Here is a 17,404-nt window from a genome sequence, read left to right as displayed (position 1 = left end):
TTACTATTTTGGATTTACTTGAAAATGTGATACAATTTATGTACCGCATTTGTTAAATTTTGAAGTCATATATAAGATCATTCCTTTACCCATAAATTAGCGATTTCTACGGTTGTATGTCCTTTAGTAGTGACAATAATAAAATTTCTAAATGGATGTGCAAAAATATTTTCTGGATGTGTGCATTAACGCACCATTGGGACAAAATGGGTTAACTAACTAACTAAAATACTTAAATGTCTTTTAGTTTTGGTTAATTAAGGCACGATTTGTAAATATTTTCTAAATTTATTCCATTATTTTTATTACTTATTACATAAACATCAGGCAATTCGCTTTTGCACCTGAAAAAAAATGTTTCCTAATGTTACTTAAAATCGTCCCAGTTTAATTCATTTTGTTCTATTCATTATAGAAAAGTAAACAAAAGGGGCGAAAGCAATTTAATGTAGTCGTAGAATTTTTAAAATCGACTCACGAACTCAATTAATAAACTTTCCTCCTCAATCTCGTTCGGGTAACCGGTAAAATTGGATGGAACGCGAATAATGTCCCACGGGCGCCATCTCTCAGTCAGCGAATGAAACTCAAAACAGAGTCACTGGCTAGGCAATGAATAAAAGAGGATTCTCCTTTCTGACGGCTCATTTATATATTTATAGACAGGAATGGATAGAATTAAATTTTCGAAAGAAAATTGAGGAGAGTGCTTATTAGTGTGAAAGCGTGAAAGTATGAAAGATCTACGAAAACGACCAAACTTTTCTTTCGAAACATTAGCAATCGATCAAGTTCTTCAATAGTTAAAGCACTTAGATAATCGCTAACATACGATTTTCTACATACAAAATACTACGAAATCTGAAACTGGTGGTTTCATATTTCCGAAATCGGTATAATAAAAGCTCCAATATAATAAGAAAATATGAGATATATTAAATCCAAAATTGACACCATAAAAGGTTTGTGCTTTCTTTTGTGAAATTGTCACGAATAGGATTTTCTCATAAATGTAAACAGAATTTGTTGCAAGTCCATTTATTCCAAGATTCTTTTCCTAAACACCCCAAAAAAATTTACTTTTAAAACCAAATTTTAAATGTAAACTTGCGAAGGCACACAGGAAATCGAGAAGCTGAAATATAGAAGTTTCTAAGCAGCAAAACTAATTTTCCTCTATTCGTTACTGAAAAGTAGAAAAAGAGGACGAAAACGATTGAAAGCGATCGTTGAATTTTGAAATTTGGAGTCGAGGTAGAACTAGCGAACGCGAAAAGACGCGGCACCATCTCTCGGTCAGCGGACGAAACTCAAACGGGCGGCTAGAGGCTGTTAATCGTGGTGCTTTTTATTCTCCGAATCCAAAGTTCTGGCAAATCTTTTGTCGAATCGTTAACAACCATTTATTGAAACCATATTTGACCGCCATTTTTCGACTGAACCCGAATGATCAGCGGGAATCCGCGAGCTTCTTCGCGTGTTCTTCGCCGCAAGGTCACGTACACTAAAACCCGAACACTTTGTATAAAACGGCGCGACGAAACGTAGAGCGTTTCATTCGTGCAAGCAGCATGGGAAAGTTAGAGTCGATCGCGTTGCTTCTTTGTCTCCTCGCTGGTGAGTTTTTGACAGTTCCACCGTATAAGTTTGATCGCGTGTGAAAGGTGGCGCCCCACGCGAGGGGTAGGAAATGCGACGGACCCTCTTTAAGTACCGCGAAATGAGCCTGATCGCGAGGCAAATATGATGAAAGTACGCGATATCGTTGAGAAGCGCTTAAATTCGCAAAAATTAAATCCTAGGCGCTTTATGCATTTCATTTTAATTTTTTCTAATTTGATACTTATTTAATGCCGTTTTCGCCGTGACCTCAGGCTATGACACGACGGTTTCAAGAATCACTTTCACAAATTCAACCGACGCGATTAATTGTTCCCCAACGAACTTAACATATCGTAATTCGCGCAAGCGCCTAGCTTCAGCTGAAATTATTACACCGCGTCGTGCTGCCCGTATATTTATGCTTTCTCTACTGATTGTTTTTTTTTTTTTAATTACCAATCAATATTAGTTATTATTCAAAACAATTAGGTTTACTATGGATATTTAACAAAAAATATTAAATAATTAAATAAGAACATTAATAATTTTAGCGGAGAAACCGGTGAATGTCACTTATTTCATATTTTAGAAAAATTGGAATAATGTCCACGGTGTTATTTGATATGTTCGCTATTTCACTATTCTAACGGTAAAAAGTTGCTACAAATGTGTGGTCTAAGAGGGTCAAAGGTTTTAGTTGTACTTTTGTATAATTTCCTAAATAATGGCGATTCCTGAACAATTTGTACCTGTAGATTTTTTGTAATAAATATCAATAAAATTTTTACGTATGGTTGAACAGTAATCATAAAAACAACGTTTTTTAAATGGAAAATTTTACCTGACACCACCATCAAAAGGTTTTGCAAAACAAACTTACTAGATGTTTCTTAGAAATACATTATAAAACTGTTGCTTCTCGCGCCCTCTACACACGCAAGCTATATTAAGAACAAATTCAAATTTCGCATGTCAAAAAAACCCACGTATCAATTTTCGTTCCAAAATCGGCGTTATTTAGGAAATTTAACGAAACTTTCACTAATGAAATTAATTTTGATTATTTAATTTCAGGAGTGAAGCGATAACTGAAAAATTATTTGTTGCTTTGTTTTCAACACATGGGGCGTCAAAATCAATTTTTTATTTTATTTATCAATACGTCCGGCGTATTTTAATATATATTATTCATATCAAATGCACCCTTATCTAATCCCAGTTTCTGCATATTTTTTATCAAAAAACTTGGAATGAGGAAAAAAGAGAAGAAGTGTTTTATCCTTTGAAGTTATATTTTTGTAGTTAGATTGACATATTGTGCAACTTTTGAAGCTTCCGTTACGAAATATTTTTACCCAATGTTTTTGAAAAATTATAGGATTTAAAGGAAAAAACACAAATGAATACAATGAAATTTATATTTATTTATTTATATGTATTTATCTTGTGCGTTGTTCTGAGAACTAAATTGAATGGATATTTTTATTGGCATTCTCGGAATTGCTAAATACCGTATTTGGATATTTCTTGATATGTAAATTGTACATCACACACGCACAATGAATTATTATAAAATACGTATCATTATTAAAATATGATAGATAACACTCTACAATTGTTATTTAAAACATTTTGATCGAAGAAATGGTCAATTGACTAGTCCCAACTCAATTAAAAGACACTAACGCATGAAAAGTAATAAGTTAAATAACAACATAAGTTGCAATTCCTCTAATCAGTGGAGATATTATAAATACGCATTTTAAAGTGCCAAGAGAAAAATTCTATTTTAACTAAAAGAAAATTTGGTTAACGAATTGACAACATTTTTGTGACACCCTATATATTGCAATCTTCAACAAGTACGGGTCGAATGACACGAAACGTTTCAGCTTTCGCGTCCGCGGCGTCGTCGTCGTCGCGACGGAACCAGGGTCGAAACGTCGAGGAGGATGACGCTCTTACGTCGGACGAGTGTCCGGAACCGAACGGATATTTCGCGGACGCGGAGCAATGTGATAAATATTACGAATGCCGGGACGGACAAATCACCGAAAAACTATGCCCGGACGGGATGGTTTTCAACGACTTCAGCACCGAGTACGAGAAATGCGACCTGCCCTTCAACATCGACTGCAGTCAACGGTCCAAATTGCGTAAGTAGAGGAAGAGGACGCCGACCTAAGGGTAGCGTAGAAAGGACACACCACAAAATACGCAATTTTAAACTTTCCTACCTTGATGTGTCGTGTTTTATCTTGAAATTTTACATTAAAATTTCAAGTTTTATCTCAAAATTTGAAAATTTCGTGTCTGATTTCGAAATTTAACCTTAAAATTGCTAAAAAAAATTCATGTTTAATAACAAAATTTTAAAATTTCGTGTCTTGTTTTGAAATTTTGCCTAAAAACTTCATGTTTCATCTCTCAAAATTTTACATAAAATTTTAAAATTTCGTGTTTTAACCATACCGAAAAATTTCATTCTCACACAATTTTAAAATTTTGCGTTTTTACTCGAAATTTTATCCTAAAACTTGGTGTTTGATCTATATTTGATTCTACGGTCAAAGGTATATGGCTATAAAAACAAGTGCTGAACATACGGACGAAAGGTGCATAGCCTAAAATAATTTTCATTTTTATAAGATTGCGGTTTATATTTATAATGGTTGGAAATTTCTTCATTTGTCTCACATATTTGGGACACTTTGTGCGGAGCTGGCAGATTTAATATAGAATAATAATAATAATAATAATAATAATAATAATAATAATAGAATATTATTATGTATACATTTTTTGCAAATGTTAATGATAAGAAAACTATTGTTTAAATATAACTCTGCGTAACCTTACTTTTTAAAGCATTTATCGCACATCGTGTATACATAAAAATAATATTAGGTTTGCCACTTCACTACAATGTGCAAAAATGTTTAGTTATAAATCGAAACATCACTCCAAAACTAGATAATACGAAAATTGCAAGTTATTAGTCGAAATTTTGGGTTGTAACACAAAATTTCAAAATTCCGACCGCTAAAACGAACCTTTAAAATTATCAGTTACAAGTCGAAATATCAGCCTAAACTTCGGTTCGTTATAAAACGAACTTTGAAAATTTCGTTGTTAAAACGTACATTGCGTGCATATTTTTGTAGCGCTTCTACGCCTTCGTACAATGACGTTCGTTTCGCAGAGCAACCCCAACCGACGGAGCACTGTCCAAGGAAGAACGGCTACTTTGCGCACGAGGAGCGTAACGTTTGCGATAAGTTTTACTACTGCGTCGATGGCAAATTCAACATGATCACGTGCCCCAATGGACTGGTCTACAACGAAAATGCTGGCATCTGCTCGTGGCCAGACGAAGCCAAACGCAAGGGTTGCACTTCCGAAGGTAACTCGAGCAAAAAAATCTAAATTTCCAAAAATACTAACTGAAAAATTAAAACTAACTAAAACAAAGAAAAAAGAAATTGCTCAAAAATATCCACCAAAAAACTAAAAACTAACTAAAAAATAGAAATTCGGACTATCGCTTATTTATTTTTTATCATTGAAATACGACCTTTCTTATTCTAATGGTCATCATTATCTATTACCCGTTTAAAATATTTAAAACATATGCAAATAATAATAATAATAATAACAAAACAAAAATACAAAAAAGAACCGAAAGTGAGAACAAATATTTTTGGGGCTAGAAAAAATCTTGAAGTTCTCAGACTTCAAAGAGCCATTGGTTAGGACGCAAAAAAGTGGTGTTCAACTTTTTTTTTCGAAAATTTGACCCGACTTTTTCGAGAGATCCTAAAACTTTGATTAGGTTAATAACAAAAATAGGAAAAAAGTCGCCCTAAAAGTAATTTTTTTTTAAATCCCAAAAAAAATATTTAAAAAAATCACTTAAGAAAATTAAAACAGAGGCGGAAAAAAAATGCGAAGTTGTCACACTTCAAACTATAGGCAAAAAATGTGCGTTATTTCTGAAAATATTTTTTTCTTTGACACGACCTCACCGATCTTTCGGAGAGACATTCCATAGAGAGATCCTAAAACTATGATTATAATAATAAAATAGGAAAAAAATCGCCCTGAAAGTGACAATTTTTCAAAAAACCGTATAAAATATTTTAAACAATCCCATGAAAAATTAAAACGGAGGCGAAAAAAAATTGAGCGCAAAAAAGTGCGTTATTTCTGCAAATATTTTTTTCTTCGTCACGACCTTACCGAACGGAGAGACATTCCATAGAGAGATCCTAAAACTATGATTGGGTTAATAATAAAAATAGGAAAAATATCGCTCTGAAAATGAAAATTTTTCAATAAACCGTAAAAAATATTTAAAAAAATCTCGTAGAAAATTAAAACAGAGACGAAAAACAAAATGATATGGACCTCTCGAAGTTGCCACACTTCAAATTAGAAAACAACTGCGTTATATCTGCAAATATTTTTTTCTTGGACAGGACTTCACCGACCTTTCCAAAACTAACCAAAACTTTGATTGGGTAAATAACAAAAATAGGGAAAAGAATCGCCCTGAAAGTGACAATTTGTTAAAAATCCGAAAAAACTATTTTAAAAAATCTCATGAAAAATTAAAAAAAAAAAGACGAAAAAAATTGATATGGACCTCTCGAAGTTGCCACATTTCAAATTAGAGCGAAAAAAAGTACGTTATATCTGCAATTTTTTTTTCTTTGACACGACCTCACCGACCTTTCGGAGACACATTCCATAGACAGATCCTAAAACTTTGATTAGGTTAATAACAAAAATAGGACCAAGATTCGCCCTGAAAGTGACAATTTTTCAAAAAACCGTAAAACATATTTTACAAAATCTCATGAAAAATTAAAACAGAGGCAAAAAAAAAATTTATATGGACCTCTCGAATTGTCACAAAAGGGCAAAAAAATGCGTTATATCTGCAAATATTTTTTTTCTTTGAAACAACCTCACCGACCTCTCGGAAAGACATTCCATAGAAAGATCCCGAAACTTTGATTAGGTTAATAACAAAAATAGGAAAAAGAATGGCCCTGAAAGGGACAATTTTTTAAAAATCCGAAAAAAATATTTTAACAACTCTCATGAAAAATTAAAACAAAGACGAAAAAAATTGATATGGACCTCTCGAAGTTGTCACACTTCAAATTAGAGGGCAAAAAAGTGCGTTATATCTGCAAATTTTCCATAGAGACATGTAAAGACTTTAATTTAGTTAATAATAAAAATAAGCAAAAATACCCCCGAAATGTGATAAATTTTTAAAAATTTAAATTTAAAAAAATGTTATATAAAAAAGATTTTTCAAGTTTGTAAACTTTCTAAAATTTGCCCCGACTTAATCGACCTTTTGGACATACTCGAAACACGCCCGTGCCTTCGGCGGCGCCCATTAGAAACGTCTTCGCTGCATGGGTGGTTGCATTTTTGCATAATGAGTCATTCATTACGCAAATGGAATTTGATCACACATTTTGCTTTAGTCGAACGAAAATCAACAGAAAAATTAATGAAATATACGTCGCTTCCCTGAAAAGATTATAAAACGAGTGCATCATAGCATTTTGGTATAATTTTTTAAAAATATCAAAATGACCGCGCCAAGGTGGACGTTTTTCTCTACCGACCGCGCCCATTCCGCGTCAAACTGTGAATTAGGAAGTAGTCGAGGCGAAAAAAATTTTTCCGAACCAATCGCAAGGCTAACCGCTTCGACAGAAAAACCGGCTCTTATTCAATCATACAAGGCGATACATATTTAACATTAATTCCCGCTAATGGCCGCCCCGTTGCCAAGTCTCTGCGACGTAAATAACTGTAAAATTCCAGCCCGGGTGTAGAAAAAATGGTTTCAATATTAATAATTATACGATAAATCGTGAGGCTCGTGTTCTAATAAATTCTTAATTAAAAATGATGGGTTAATTATCCATTTGATGACAAAAAGAGACAGGCCAGATTGTTCTTCTTATTCTTTCTATGAGTATATAATTTATTCGACAAAATTGAATTAGAGAGAAAACGTTTTAATATGGATATTGTCCGTCCGGAAGGCCGCACGTCGTTGTCTCGTTGGTTCCGAGTAAATCCGGCTCGAAGGACCAAAAAATTTGCCGTACCCGACGGGATCAAATTGTTTTTCCCGTAATAATACGGTCCACATAGTTTCGACGGTAACATTACGGGTATCATCATTAGATCCCGTCGGGTACGGCGCAATAATCTTGATTTTAAAAGTTCCACCATTGCCTTTATTTGACTTATCGTGTTTAACCAATGTAAACCAGCAACTAGAACAACAGAATTTACTACTTTGATACTTTTAGCGCGGATACGACGCGTACAATAAAAAATAAATTTAATCAACGCCGTTTTTTGTATTTTTGGCACAGAAGTCTTCCAGTTCGATTGTCCCAAAGTGGACGAGTCGGTGGGCGCGACCCATCCGAGGTACGCCGACCCGGAGGACTGCCAGTACTTCTACGTCTGCATCAACGGCAACACGCCCAGACGGAACGGATGCAAATTGGGCCAGGTTTTCGACGACGAGGTCAAAAAATGCGATTGGGCCAAGAACGTACCCGAATGGTGAGAGAGAAAGAATGAGGGGCCGGAGCGGAAAACCGGAAATAAATATTCGCGTTTTCAGCGCGGACTGGTACAAGGGACGTCTGACGGAGCAGCAGCTCAAGGAGCTGGAGAATCCGCCTACGCCTAAACCCAAGGCCACCAAAGTGAGCAAGAGGAGGCCGAGGCCGCCGGCCTCGCAACGGCAGGTCTTCGACGACGTGCTACAGAAATGAAGGCTGCAGGAACGTTACTTAGTTGTTAAGTAAAAAAAAAAAAAGAAAAAGAATAAAAGCGGTTTTGTAACAAAACGAAGTATTATTATACACCATCTATTATACAGGCGCGTACAATTTAAAAATTATTAAAAGCAAAGCGACAAAATGCAAAACATCTTTTCAAAAAATTGAATTTATTGTTGTATATTGTTATGTACAAATATACAGTAGAGAAGAGAAGTCTAGCAAAAGCTACTTCACTTAACCTCTTAAATGATTAAATTGAAAACTAAATAGGAAGTTATAATTACATTGACAAATTAAATATAGTATAACAGATAAATGTAATATGGAACAATAGAAAGTTTTAAATAAAAAAAGCAACATTGAAAACCAAATTGTTTGAGAAGTAAGCAGTGTCAACTTGAAATATTTTTTAAAGAATTTAATTTACGGAATCGGCGTTATAAGATAAACAAACAAAGATAAACGATATCGGGTAGTGAGAGTCTGTAGGGGTGCCTTAGAGCCACTGATTGAGACATTACGAAACTGTAATTTAGCTCATAAGTAGGACGGATTGGATGTGCTAATAATTTGGAAAACCGTAGAAGCCAGAAAGTACTTGAAAGTCAATTTTTAGCCAGTTAAGTTCCTGGATTTTGTGGGAAATCTAATCAAATTTACGCAGGCCGAAAACAAATCTGCAACACCCCGTTATATATTTTGCAATCTATATTTATTAATACTATTGAGACATGGGTAATAGAGGACTACACCATAGTTCATAATCGAAAGTACAAGTGATTGAGCAAAAAGTGTCCGTAAACTGTATGCCTGTATAAATGGCGCAAAACCAAATAAAACTTACTTAACGAATTTACAATTAAATATAACGCCAAGGTTTTTATTAAAATTCACAATCTTCAAAGGTTCACCGTTAATTAATAAATACATTTTTGATACTTTTTCAATGTTAGGTTTGCATTTTGTAGCATTAAGTTGAAGATTATGCCTAGAAAAATATAGAAATAAATTATGCAAATCCAAATTGATATAAATTGAAGCAATATCAAATAATTTAGGATCGAAGGAGTAAAATAGCTGAGTGTCATTAGCAAATGAATGCAAATTCAAATATTCGATATATAAAAATTAAGAATAATATAGGTCCAAGGACAGAACCTTGGGGTATACCTGATGAAACAGGGAGAATTACTTTGGAGAACTTACATTGTCAATGGCAACTCTCTGATATCTGTTAGCTAAGCAGTTTTCAAAAAAATTGAGTAGAAACATCATCGAAGCCGTAGTAACTCAATTTGACGCACAAAACTTTAGATAAGGTTGGAAGAATACTGATTGGAAGAAGGTCTGAGAACTGGGATTGTTATTTTTTGCCAATGGTGCGATCAAAGCAAATTTCCAAATATTATAATCATAATCATAAGAGGATAGATAATGAAAAGAATAACAAATATTTGTCTGTGCCGTGGTCCATCGCGTTGCAATTTTCTAGAACATCCATGCAACGATATATTTAAAAAAAACAGCAGGGATGATTATCGGGAAAATTATACGTAATAAAAAAAAAAGCAACTGGGGCGTTAAGTACTAAAGACGATCCTAGATAGCCGTGGCTTGCCACGGACCTGAGCTGACATTTAAATTTATTTATGTAACCGAGGATCATCTGCTTTCACCGCGTCAGCAACACCTACGCCGTTGCTAAATAGAGGAAAAAAAATGTTGCCAAACAAAGCGAATCTCGGTCGAGCTGCCTTTACCGAAAACGTCCTCAAATGGTCGCGTAATAATCAATAAAGATCAGATTATAAAAAGTTATGGGACATTCGCAACCGATCATAGAGTTTCAAATTGCAACGGTATAAATGAGAAAAAGAAACGGTCCCAGGAACGAACCTTGAGGCATTTCAATATAAAAGATAAAACTTTCTTTGAGGTATTTACTTTGAATATTACGTGAAACACCCTGTACTGGGCGTCAGAGTGCCGTTATGCGGCCGAACGATTTCTATAGTCTAGCCTCGTAATTTTCCTAACAGTTTCGATCGGAAACGAACGGGTGTTCCTGATGGCCGAAAAATTTTCAAGGCGCCATTTTCGTCGAGCGCTCGTCTCAAGGTTTTCCCGGAACCTTTTTCGTTTATCCAAAAATTTGACAACTTTCTAATGCCTTAATAATGGACGCGCGCTTGTGCCCGACAATTTGACCAGCGACCGGCAATATCAGTCAAGGTCACCTTGAAAGCCTTGTTTAACGCCGGGTTCTTCGAACCGCATTCCTTTTTCCCATTTTTTTTTTTTAATTTTTGGAAAGAAAGGCCCAACGCGAGCCGAACCACGGGTCAAAAACAGTTTTCGGGGATCGACATTTTAAATGATTATAAATAAAAATAGGATTTGAAAAAACACAGATAAGTAACAACATTTAATAACAGAAGCCTCCAATCAAAGAATCAAAATTTTCAAAGAGACAAAGAAGAGTTAAATTAACCTAACTACAAACAAGTTACTTCAAGTTCATAGATGTTAGGAAAAATGGTGACACACTTTGCCTTTTTCCTTTCATTACTTTTTCGAGTTATTTGCTAGAAATCATACAAAAACTGTGTGCAAATGAATCAAATTACAAAAAGAAGTTTCAAAATATACCGAATACTATATTAAAAAGTTAACCAAACTTGAAACATTCTGTACAAATGTCGCCCTTAGATTTGACTTGCAAAAATTGACAAGTTGGTAATATCTAAACCGCTTTAGGACTTGATACTCAACAATTTGTTTTACTGATCAAACGGATAACGCAGAACATTTAATTTTTGACATTATACCGGGTGACAAGAAAATGGGAACACTTTTAAACGGGTTGAGATAGCGATTTGAAATTTAGAAAGATTGACAATATGTAGTCACAGGTTGCACTTCCAGTTTAACAGTGACTTTCGAATTTTATATGACACACCCTTTTTTTTTCTTTTTTGGATTCCGGAGATACGTTGGATAGGACGGCTTTTCTCTTTTTTTATTTTATGTTGATTTAATTTTTGAAAATTGTGTCTAGAAGGCTGTGTGACCATCTTAAATACTATTTAGCGGGTCACCCGATCATGGGAAAAATTGTAAATGATACTTATCTAAAGTTGTCTAATGGCAAATAGCATGAATTATTAATTTTGTAGCACCATAGGAGAAACAAAAACTTTTTAAAACCAGTACTTTTTTGCAATATTTTGACACCAAAATTTTCAAAATCCTTTAAAAATAAGCTCATAGGAAGGAAAAAAACAGATAAGTAAAACGTGTTTATAAAAACGTAGGCACGTATACATAATAAAACACTTGGAACAAAAATTCTAACCGTTGAATATCAGAAGAAACTCTCCTTATTATTATTTTTTTAATACTAATCTGTTTTTTTTTCTGTCAACTGCATGAGCTTGTCGATATTTTTTTCTGCATTTTGCCACCTAAGTAATATTTGGTTTTTGAAAAATGTATTTCCTTATCTGGTTTTTTTCCTTCCTGTGAGCTTATTTTTTAACGGATTTTGAAAATTTTGGTGTCCAAATGTTGCAAAAAAAATACCGGCTTTAAAAAGGGTTTCTTCGTACTAGAGTGCTATTTAAAAAAACTCGGTTATCCTAAAAAATTAACAGTTCATTACATTAAATGCTATTTGCCATTAGACAAGTAAGGAAAACTTTAATTTACAATTTTTCACATGATCAGGTGACCAGGTCAATAGTGTTTTCAAAATTAAATAAAAATATAAAAAGAAAACAAAAAAAAGTTAAAAAACCGGAAGTGCAACCATTGACTACATATTGTCAAAAAATTGGACGTTCGGCCTATATTAACCCTTCCGAATTTCAAATCGCCATCTCAAGCCGTATAGACTTTCTTGTGTCACGCGGTATATAATTCGTTTGTTCGCCAAAGTTAGTTATACTTGCGCCTCACAGCATCACCAGCTTTTGTGTCAATTGACAGAAATAATTTTAAAAATACGTTGATTTTTTTTAATTATTTATTTATATTTATTTATATTATGCGTTGTGTCTTTCAGAGAACTAAATGAAGTATTCGAGGTTTATAAGTAAATTAATATTAAATAATAATAGATAACACTCTACAATTGCAAGATGTTATTTAAAACATTTTGATCGAATTTGGCAAATCAATTAACACTACATAAAATAGATTATTTAATTAAATTAAATTACAAATTACAATATTTTATATTATTGAGTTGCTTCAAATTAGAGTCGCTCCGCATTTTGGAGGCTTTTAAGATACGATATTTTTCGAATTGAAGTAAAACTAAAAATAAGAGGAAGTATATATTGAAAACCAACGAACAATGTCCCGCAGAAACAACGGCAGAATTAGCAATCAATTCCGACGCTAACGGGTGCGGGGGTATGGGGAGGGAGTACGCGCGCTCATTATTATTACGAATTCCATTCACCCATTGGCCGGGGCTGCCATCGCGCAAAGCTTATTAAATAAAGAAAAGTCAGCCGCCAGCCTTCAGTCTATCGCAAGAGGTCGTTGATACAAGACGCACCTCTCCGACGCCATTATTTTTTTTATATATAAAACTTAAAAAATAAATAAATAAAAATATGCAAGTGCTCGTTTTGGGGACCTGCGTCCTCCTATTCCTCGCCGTCGTCGCAAGTAAGTCTATTTATTAGGCAATAGTTAATGCATGTTTTATTAAATTATATATGGGTTGCAAAATTCGTACGGAATATGATAATTATGCGGTGTCGGTTATTAGTATACTTTCTCTTTCATCAAAAAATGACACTCGCAAATGGCGCGTTGCGTAAGACTGACGGAATATTTGCAACGTGTGACAAACGTACATGTAAGCGGAGACATCGACGGGCGATGAGACGACCACGACCAAATTCAAATTTTTACGTTACCTTAAATTGTCAACAGGGGTTTTTATTTTGATTTTAAATTACAAATAATTTAATTACCATTTAGTTCCATAGAACATTGGCAAATTACAAAATATGTTTAAAATGCACAAAATTAACAATAAACACTTTCATACTAAACAAGATTTAATTCTAATATTTTTTGCTAATACGTATAGAAATAGATGTTCGAAAACCATTTTTAACTGGTTTCATGGATTATTTTTTGTAAAATACAAATTTAATTAGAATTCGCTGAGCTGGCCAATATGGAGTTCACATGTATCAACCCCCTAATAATAATAGATAAATGGGACCAATGATCATCGTCTATAAATTTTTCGTGTCAGGCAAAGTGAAACAAAAAGCGAAACACTTATTCAAGCAAAACATATAAACAACAAATTTAATTGGTAGAAAACAATAGAATGACGAATAATCTTAAAGTTACGAATGGGGTATTTTTGGTAAGTTCCTTCCTGACTTCTACAGGGAATTGATAATTGATATTAACAGCTGCTCAGTTTACTCCGGCAAACGCTTTCAACAATTTGAAATTTTGAATTGAAAAATTGAATTTAAAATTGATGACTATCAACTGCAGGCACTTTTATCCCACGCATTTATTTGCGACAAAATAGTGTGATTTCGCAACTTTTCCGGTTAGGTCTTTGTTTATGTTAGACCTGAAGGTCTCTTTGATGTATCCGACTTCTGCTCGTGACTTTCCCGCCCATTTTCCGGGCGAAACGTTATCCAACACTGGCTCAGGGTCGTGCGAGGCTTTTTATAAAACCAAGGGTGAATTAAATATCGCGCCGGGCGACGGTAATATGTCCATAGGCGTGCGCGCGACACGTTTTAAGGCCGGCCAAAGGGCAACCGCAAGCCAAATAACCGGTTCTTCGGTGGTATGTATCGCGGCGCGAGATGATGGGATGGAGAAACACCTTTCACTTTCGTTATGTAAAAATCGCCAGCCGACCGCTTTTAAACAAACGAATCACGCGTGTCTCTCGCAACTGTTGCCGCATTAAAAAAGCGCATCGACTTTTACACGCGACGACGCAATATCGCGCGTTTTCGTTGTTGTTGTTGAGAAAGCTCCGATTTCTCGATGAAATGAAGAAAAAAAAACGAATTATTTTAAAAATATAATATTGGCGATTGGAAAGTGCCGGGCCGCGACAAAAACCGACACCCACATCGAATTTTCTTTCTCGCCGAATTTTAGATCCGAAACGTCGCGTTCGTCACGAAATAGAAACTATATAAACTATATTAACTTCGGAAAAAAGCTCTCGCACAAAATATATTTTTCTCGATAAAAAGAAATGGCCCTTTTCTCCATTTCTTTCTCTTCTCTTCCTTTCTTTACTCTTAGTAACCTTGGTGACCTCTTTTTTACTGAATCTTACTGATCCTCTTTATCAAAGAATTCTGATGAACCATTTCGGAAAAAGTTTGATGCCTATAAATTTGACGATCCCCATTATAACTTTAATGATCTTCCATTCCAAAGATCTTCCAAGAACTTCGACGATCCACATATCTTAATAACCCTCCCTAATAAAATTTATTGATCCTCCTCTCTCCGTTCTTCCAAGAGCTTGAAGCTTGACGATTTTCATATCTCAAACACTTTGATGGTCATTGTAACCAAAGAATTTTGTTAATTTCCATTTCCAAAAAATTACAATGATCCTCAGTATCATTAAACTATTCTTATTCCTTCTCCAATAACTTTAGCGATCCAGATATTTCGAGGTTTTTGGTGTCCAAAGATCTTTGTTGAAATTCCTCTATAACTAATTCTGATCCGACCAATTCCGAAGAGCTTTGGTGAAGCGTTTTCTCCCAAGAACTCCAAATTTGCCGGTCCTCATAATTCAGAAAATTTGACAATTTTTCTAACAAACAATTTTGATGATTCGCGCCTCTTCCTGTTCTTTACTTGGTGCTCCCTTTCCTAATTAACTTTGTTGATACCTTCTCTCTAAAGAATTTTGATCAACGACCTTCAAAGAACGTTGGTGAAGCATTTATCCCAAGAATCCGAATTCTCATTCTAAAAAACTGCAATGACACTCGCTTTAATTAAACTTTCCTAAATACTTCTCCAAAAACTTCGACGAACTCAAAAACCTTGGTGATCTTTCTCCTAATGGACAGCATTGCTCCTTCTCTCTAAGGAATTCTGATCAAGGAACTCCAAAGAAGACCTCAATCTCAAGAACTCTAAATTTAACGAAACTTCGACGATACTCCATGAAATAATTTTCATGGTTCCCGCTTTCATTAAACTTTCTTAAATGTATCTCCAAAAACTTTGAAGAACTTTGAACCTTGGTGATCTCTTTCCTAATAATAATTTTATTGATCCTTCTCTCTAAGGATTAACGAACTCCAAAGACGCCTTTATGCCAAGAACTCCAAACCCTCATGTCACTTTGATGAAACAATTTTTAAGATTCCCACTTGGATAAAACGTTCCTAAATATTTCTCCAACAACTTTGACGAACTCAAAAACCTCGGTGATCTCTTTTTTAATGAATTTTGTTGATCATTCTTCCTAAAGAATTTTGAAGAACTTTCATGAAGCATTTATGTCAAAATCTACAAAATTAACCTCCTCATATCTCAGAAACTTCCCCCCAAATTTTCCCAAATGCTTCTTCGAGAACTTTCACGATCATCATTTCTATTACAATGCACTTTCATGAGATTTCGACTCCGAAGAAGTTTGATCTTCACATATTTGACCTTCAAGGATAATCAAAAGAACTCTAAACACTTGGAAGCGTTTTTAATACGTCGTTCCGTTTTGCAGACGCTCAATTCAAGTGCCCCAATAAAGACGGCCAATACGAGGACTCGCGCCAGTGCGACAAATACTACGACTGTACCGACGGTATCCCCGTGGAAAAACTATGCCCTGATGGTCTAGTATTCGACCCGCTGATCCGCAAACGTAACAAATGCGACCAGCCCTTCAACGTCGACTGCGGAGACCGTACCGAACTACGTGAGTATACCACAGGTTCTACCCCTCTCATGCGGTCTACACGGGTTCTTTTCACGTCCTAACAGAGAACCCGCAGCCTCGAGGTCCCTGCCCCAGGAGGAACGGGTTCTTCGCTCACGAGGACCCAACCGTTTGCAACAAGTTCTACAACTGCATCGAAGGGGAATACACCGAGATCACCTGCACCAACGGTCTGCACTTTGACGAATATTCCGGCACCTGCGTGTGGCCAGATTCCGCCGGTAGACAAGGATGCAAACGCACTGGTAGTGAGTTTTATTCCGTCTCTTTAACACCCTTAACACTCTGACAGTAAGAATCGCACCATTGATAACGTTGTATTGAACGTGTGCTTCGCAGACGTGCTGAAGGACGGTTTCGAGTGCCCGAAGGAGTCGCAAAAGGACGCCAACGGTAACCTGGTGGTGCATCCTAAGTACGCCCATCCCACCGACTGTCAGAGGTTCTACGTGTGCTTAAACGGAGTGGAACCCAGGGATTTGGGCTGCATCGTGGGCGAGGTCTACAACGAGGAGACCCAGAGGTGTGACGCACCTGAAAACGTGGTCGGATGGTAAGAACGCGGTGTTGCGGAGTAAATTCTCTCGACCTTACTCACGTTTGATTAACGTTTCAGCGAGGACTGGTACAAGGACGATCCAGCGGTGCCCGTAGGAAAACAGTCGAAGAAAAACTAGTGTGCCTCCGGTTATTGTTTTGTTTTTTTTTTTAATTTATTGTCGTAGCGTCGAGTTTTCCCCTTTTCTGTCTCCTTACCGCTCTTCCTGCCGAATATGACGACGCAGTGTCCTCGACGGGTATGCAACACATTATACTGTGTTAATTATTTTGTAACAACGATGTTGCGAACCGTTAGTCACATCGATTTGTAAATAAACACCACGTAAATGCAAACGAACAAATAAAAATAGTAAAACTTGGAACGTGTTTTGATTTTTCTGTTAGTGTAAGCCGCACGATGTGTGTGTGCGTATGATAAAATTGTGACCTTCAA

At 35.5% G+C, this 17,404-nt stretch overlaps 2 protein-coding genes across 3 annotated transcripts; both read left to right on the top strand.

The window, feature by feature from the left end:
- Window positions 1-1,466: 1,466 nt before the first annotated feature.
- LOC132701937 (protein obstructor-E-like) lies at window positions 1,467-8,501 on the top strand. The gene is made up of 5 exons (XM_060670273.1): window positions 1,467-1,617; window positions 3,495-3,758; window positions 4,805-5,005; window positions 8,016-8,211; window positions 8,273-8,501. Exons 1-5 carry the CDS (start codon window positions 1,572-1,574, stop codon window positions 8,424-8,426), a joined length of 861 nt encoding a protein of 286 aa, XP_060526256.1. The 5' UTR covers window positions 1,467-1,571; the 3' UTR covers window positions 8,427-8,501.
- Window positions 8,502-12,948: 4,447 nt separating this feature from the next.
- On the top strand, window positions 12,949-17,333 carry LOC132701894 (protein obstructor-E-like). 2 transcript variants are annotated; one of them, XM_060670185.1, is made up of 5 exons: window positions 12,949-13,112; window positions 16,195-16,389; window positions 16,455-16,655; window positions 16,750-16,963; window positions 17,027-17,333. In XM_060670185.1, exons 1-5 carry the CDS (start codon window positions 13,058-13,060, stop codon window positions 17,085-17,087), a joined length of 726 nt encoding a protein of 241 aa, XP_060526168.1. In that variant the 5' UTR covers window positions 12,949-13,057; the 3' UTR covers window positions 17,088-17,333. The 2 variants fall into 2 exon arrangements, with proteins under 2 accessions (XP_060526168.1, XP_060526167.1); XM_060670184.1 differs by having other exon boundaries at window positions 12,950-13,112; window positions 16,455-16,658.
- Window positions 17,334-17,404: the final 71 nt, after the last annotated feature.

This window comes from Cylas formicarius, unplaced genomic scaffold (genome assembly GCF_029955315.1).
Source record: "Cylas formicarius isolate icCylForm1 unplaced genomic scaffold, icCylForm1.1 PGA_scaffold_5__7_contigs__length_24384050, whole genome shotgun sequence".
Lineage (NCBI taxonomy): Eukaryota > Metazoa > Arthropoda > Insecta > Coleoptera > Brentidae > Cylas > Cylas formicarius.
The sequence above is the reverse complement of the archived record's forward strand: the minus strand, read 5'-3'. Positions and strand labels throughout refer to the sequence as shown.

Excerpts from the sequence above, each read along its gene's own strand:
- LOC132701937 (XM_060670273.1), top strand. The coding sequence starts at position 1,572 with ATGGGAAAGTTAGAGTCGATCGCGTTGCTTCTTTGTCTCCTCGCTG. Across the intron at positions 3,759-4,804 it reads CAGTCAACGGTCCAAATTGC|AGCAACCCCAACCGACGGAG; the intron begins GTAAGTAGAGGA and ends TTCGTTTCGCAG. Across the intron at positions 5,006-8,015 it reads CAAGGGTTGCACTTCCGAAG|AAGTCTTCCAGTTCGATTGT; the intron begins GTAACTCGAGCA and ends TTTTTGGCACAG.
- LOC132701894 (XM_060670184.1), top strand. The coding sequence starts at position 13,058 with ATGCAAGTGCTCGTTTTGGGGACCTGCGTCCTCCTATTCCTCGCCGTC. Across the intron at positions 13,113-16,194 it reads ATTCCTCGCCGTCGTCGCAA|ACGCTCAATTCAAGTGCCCC; the intron begins GTAAGTCTATTT and ends TCCGTTTTGCAG. Across the intron at positions 16,390-16,454 it reads CGGAGACCGTACCGAACTAC|AGAACCCGCAGCCTCGAGGT; the intron begins GTGAGTATACCA and ends ACGTCCTAACAG.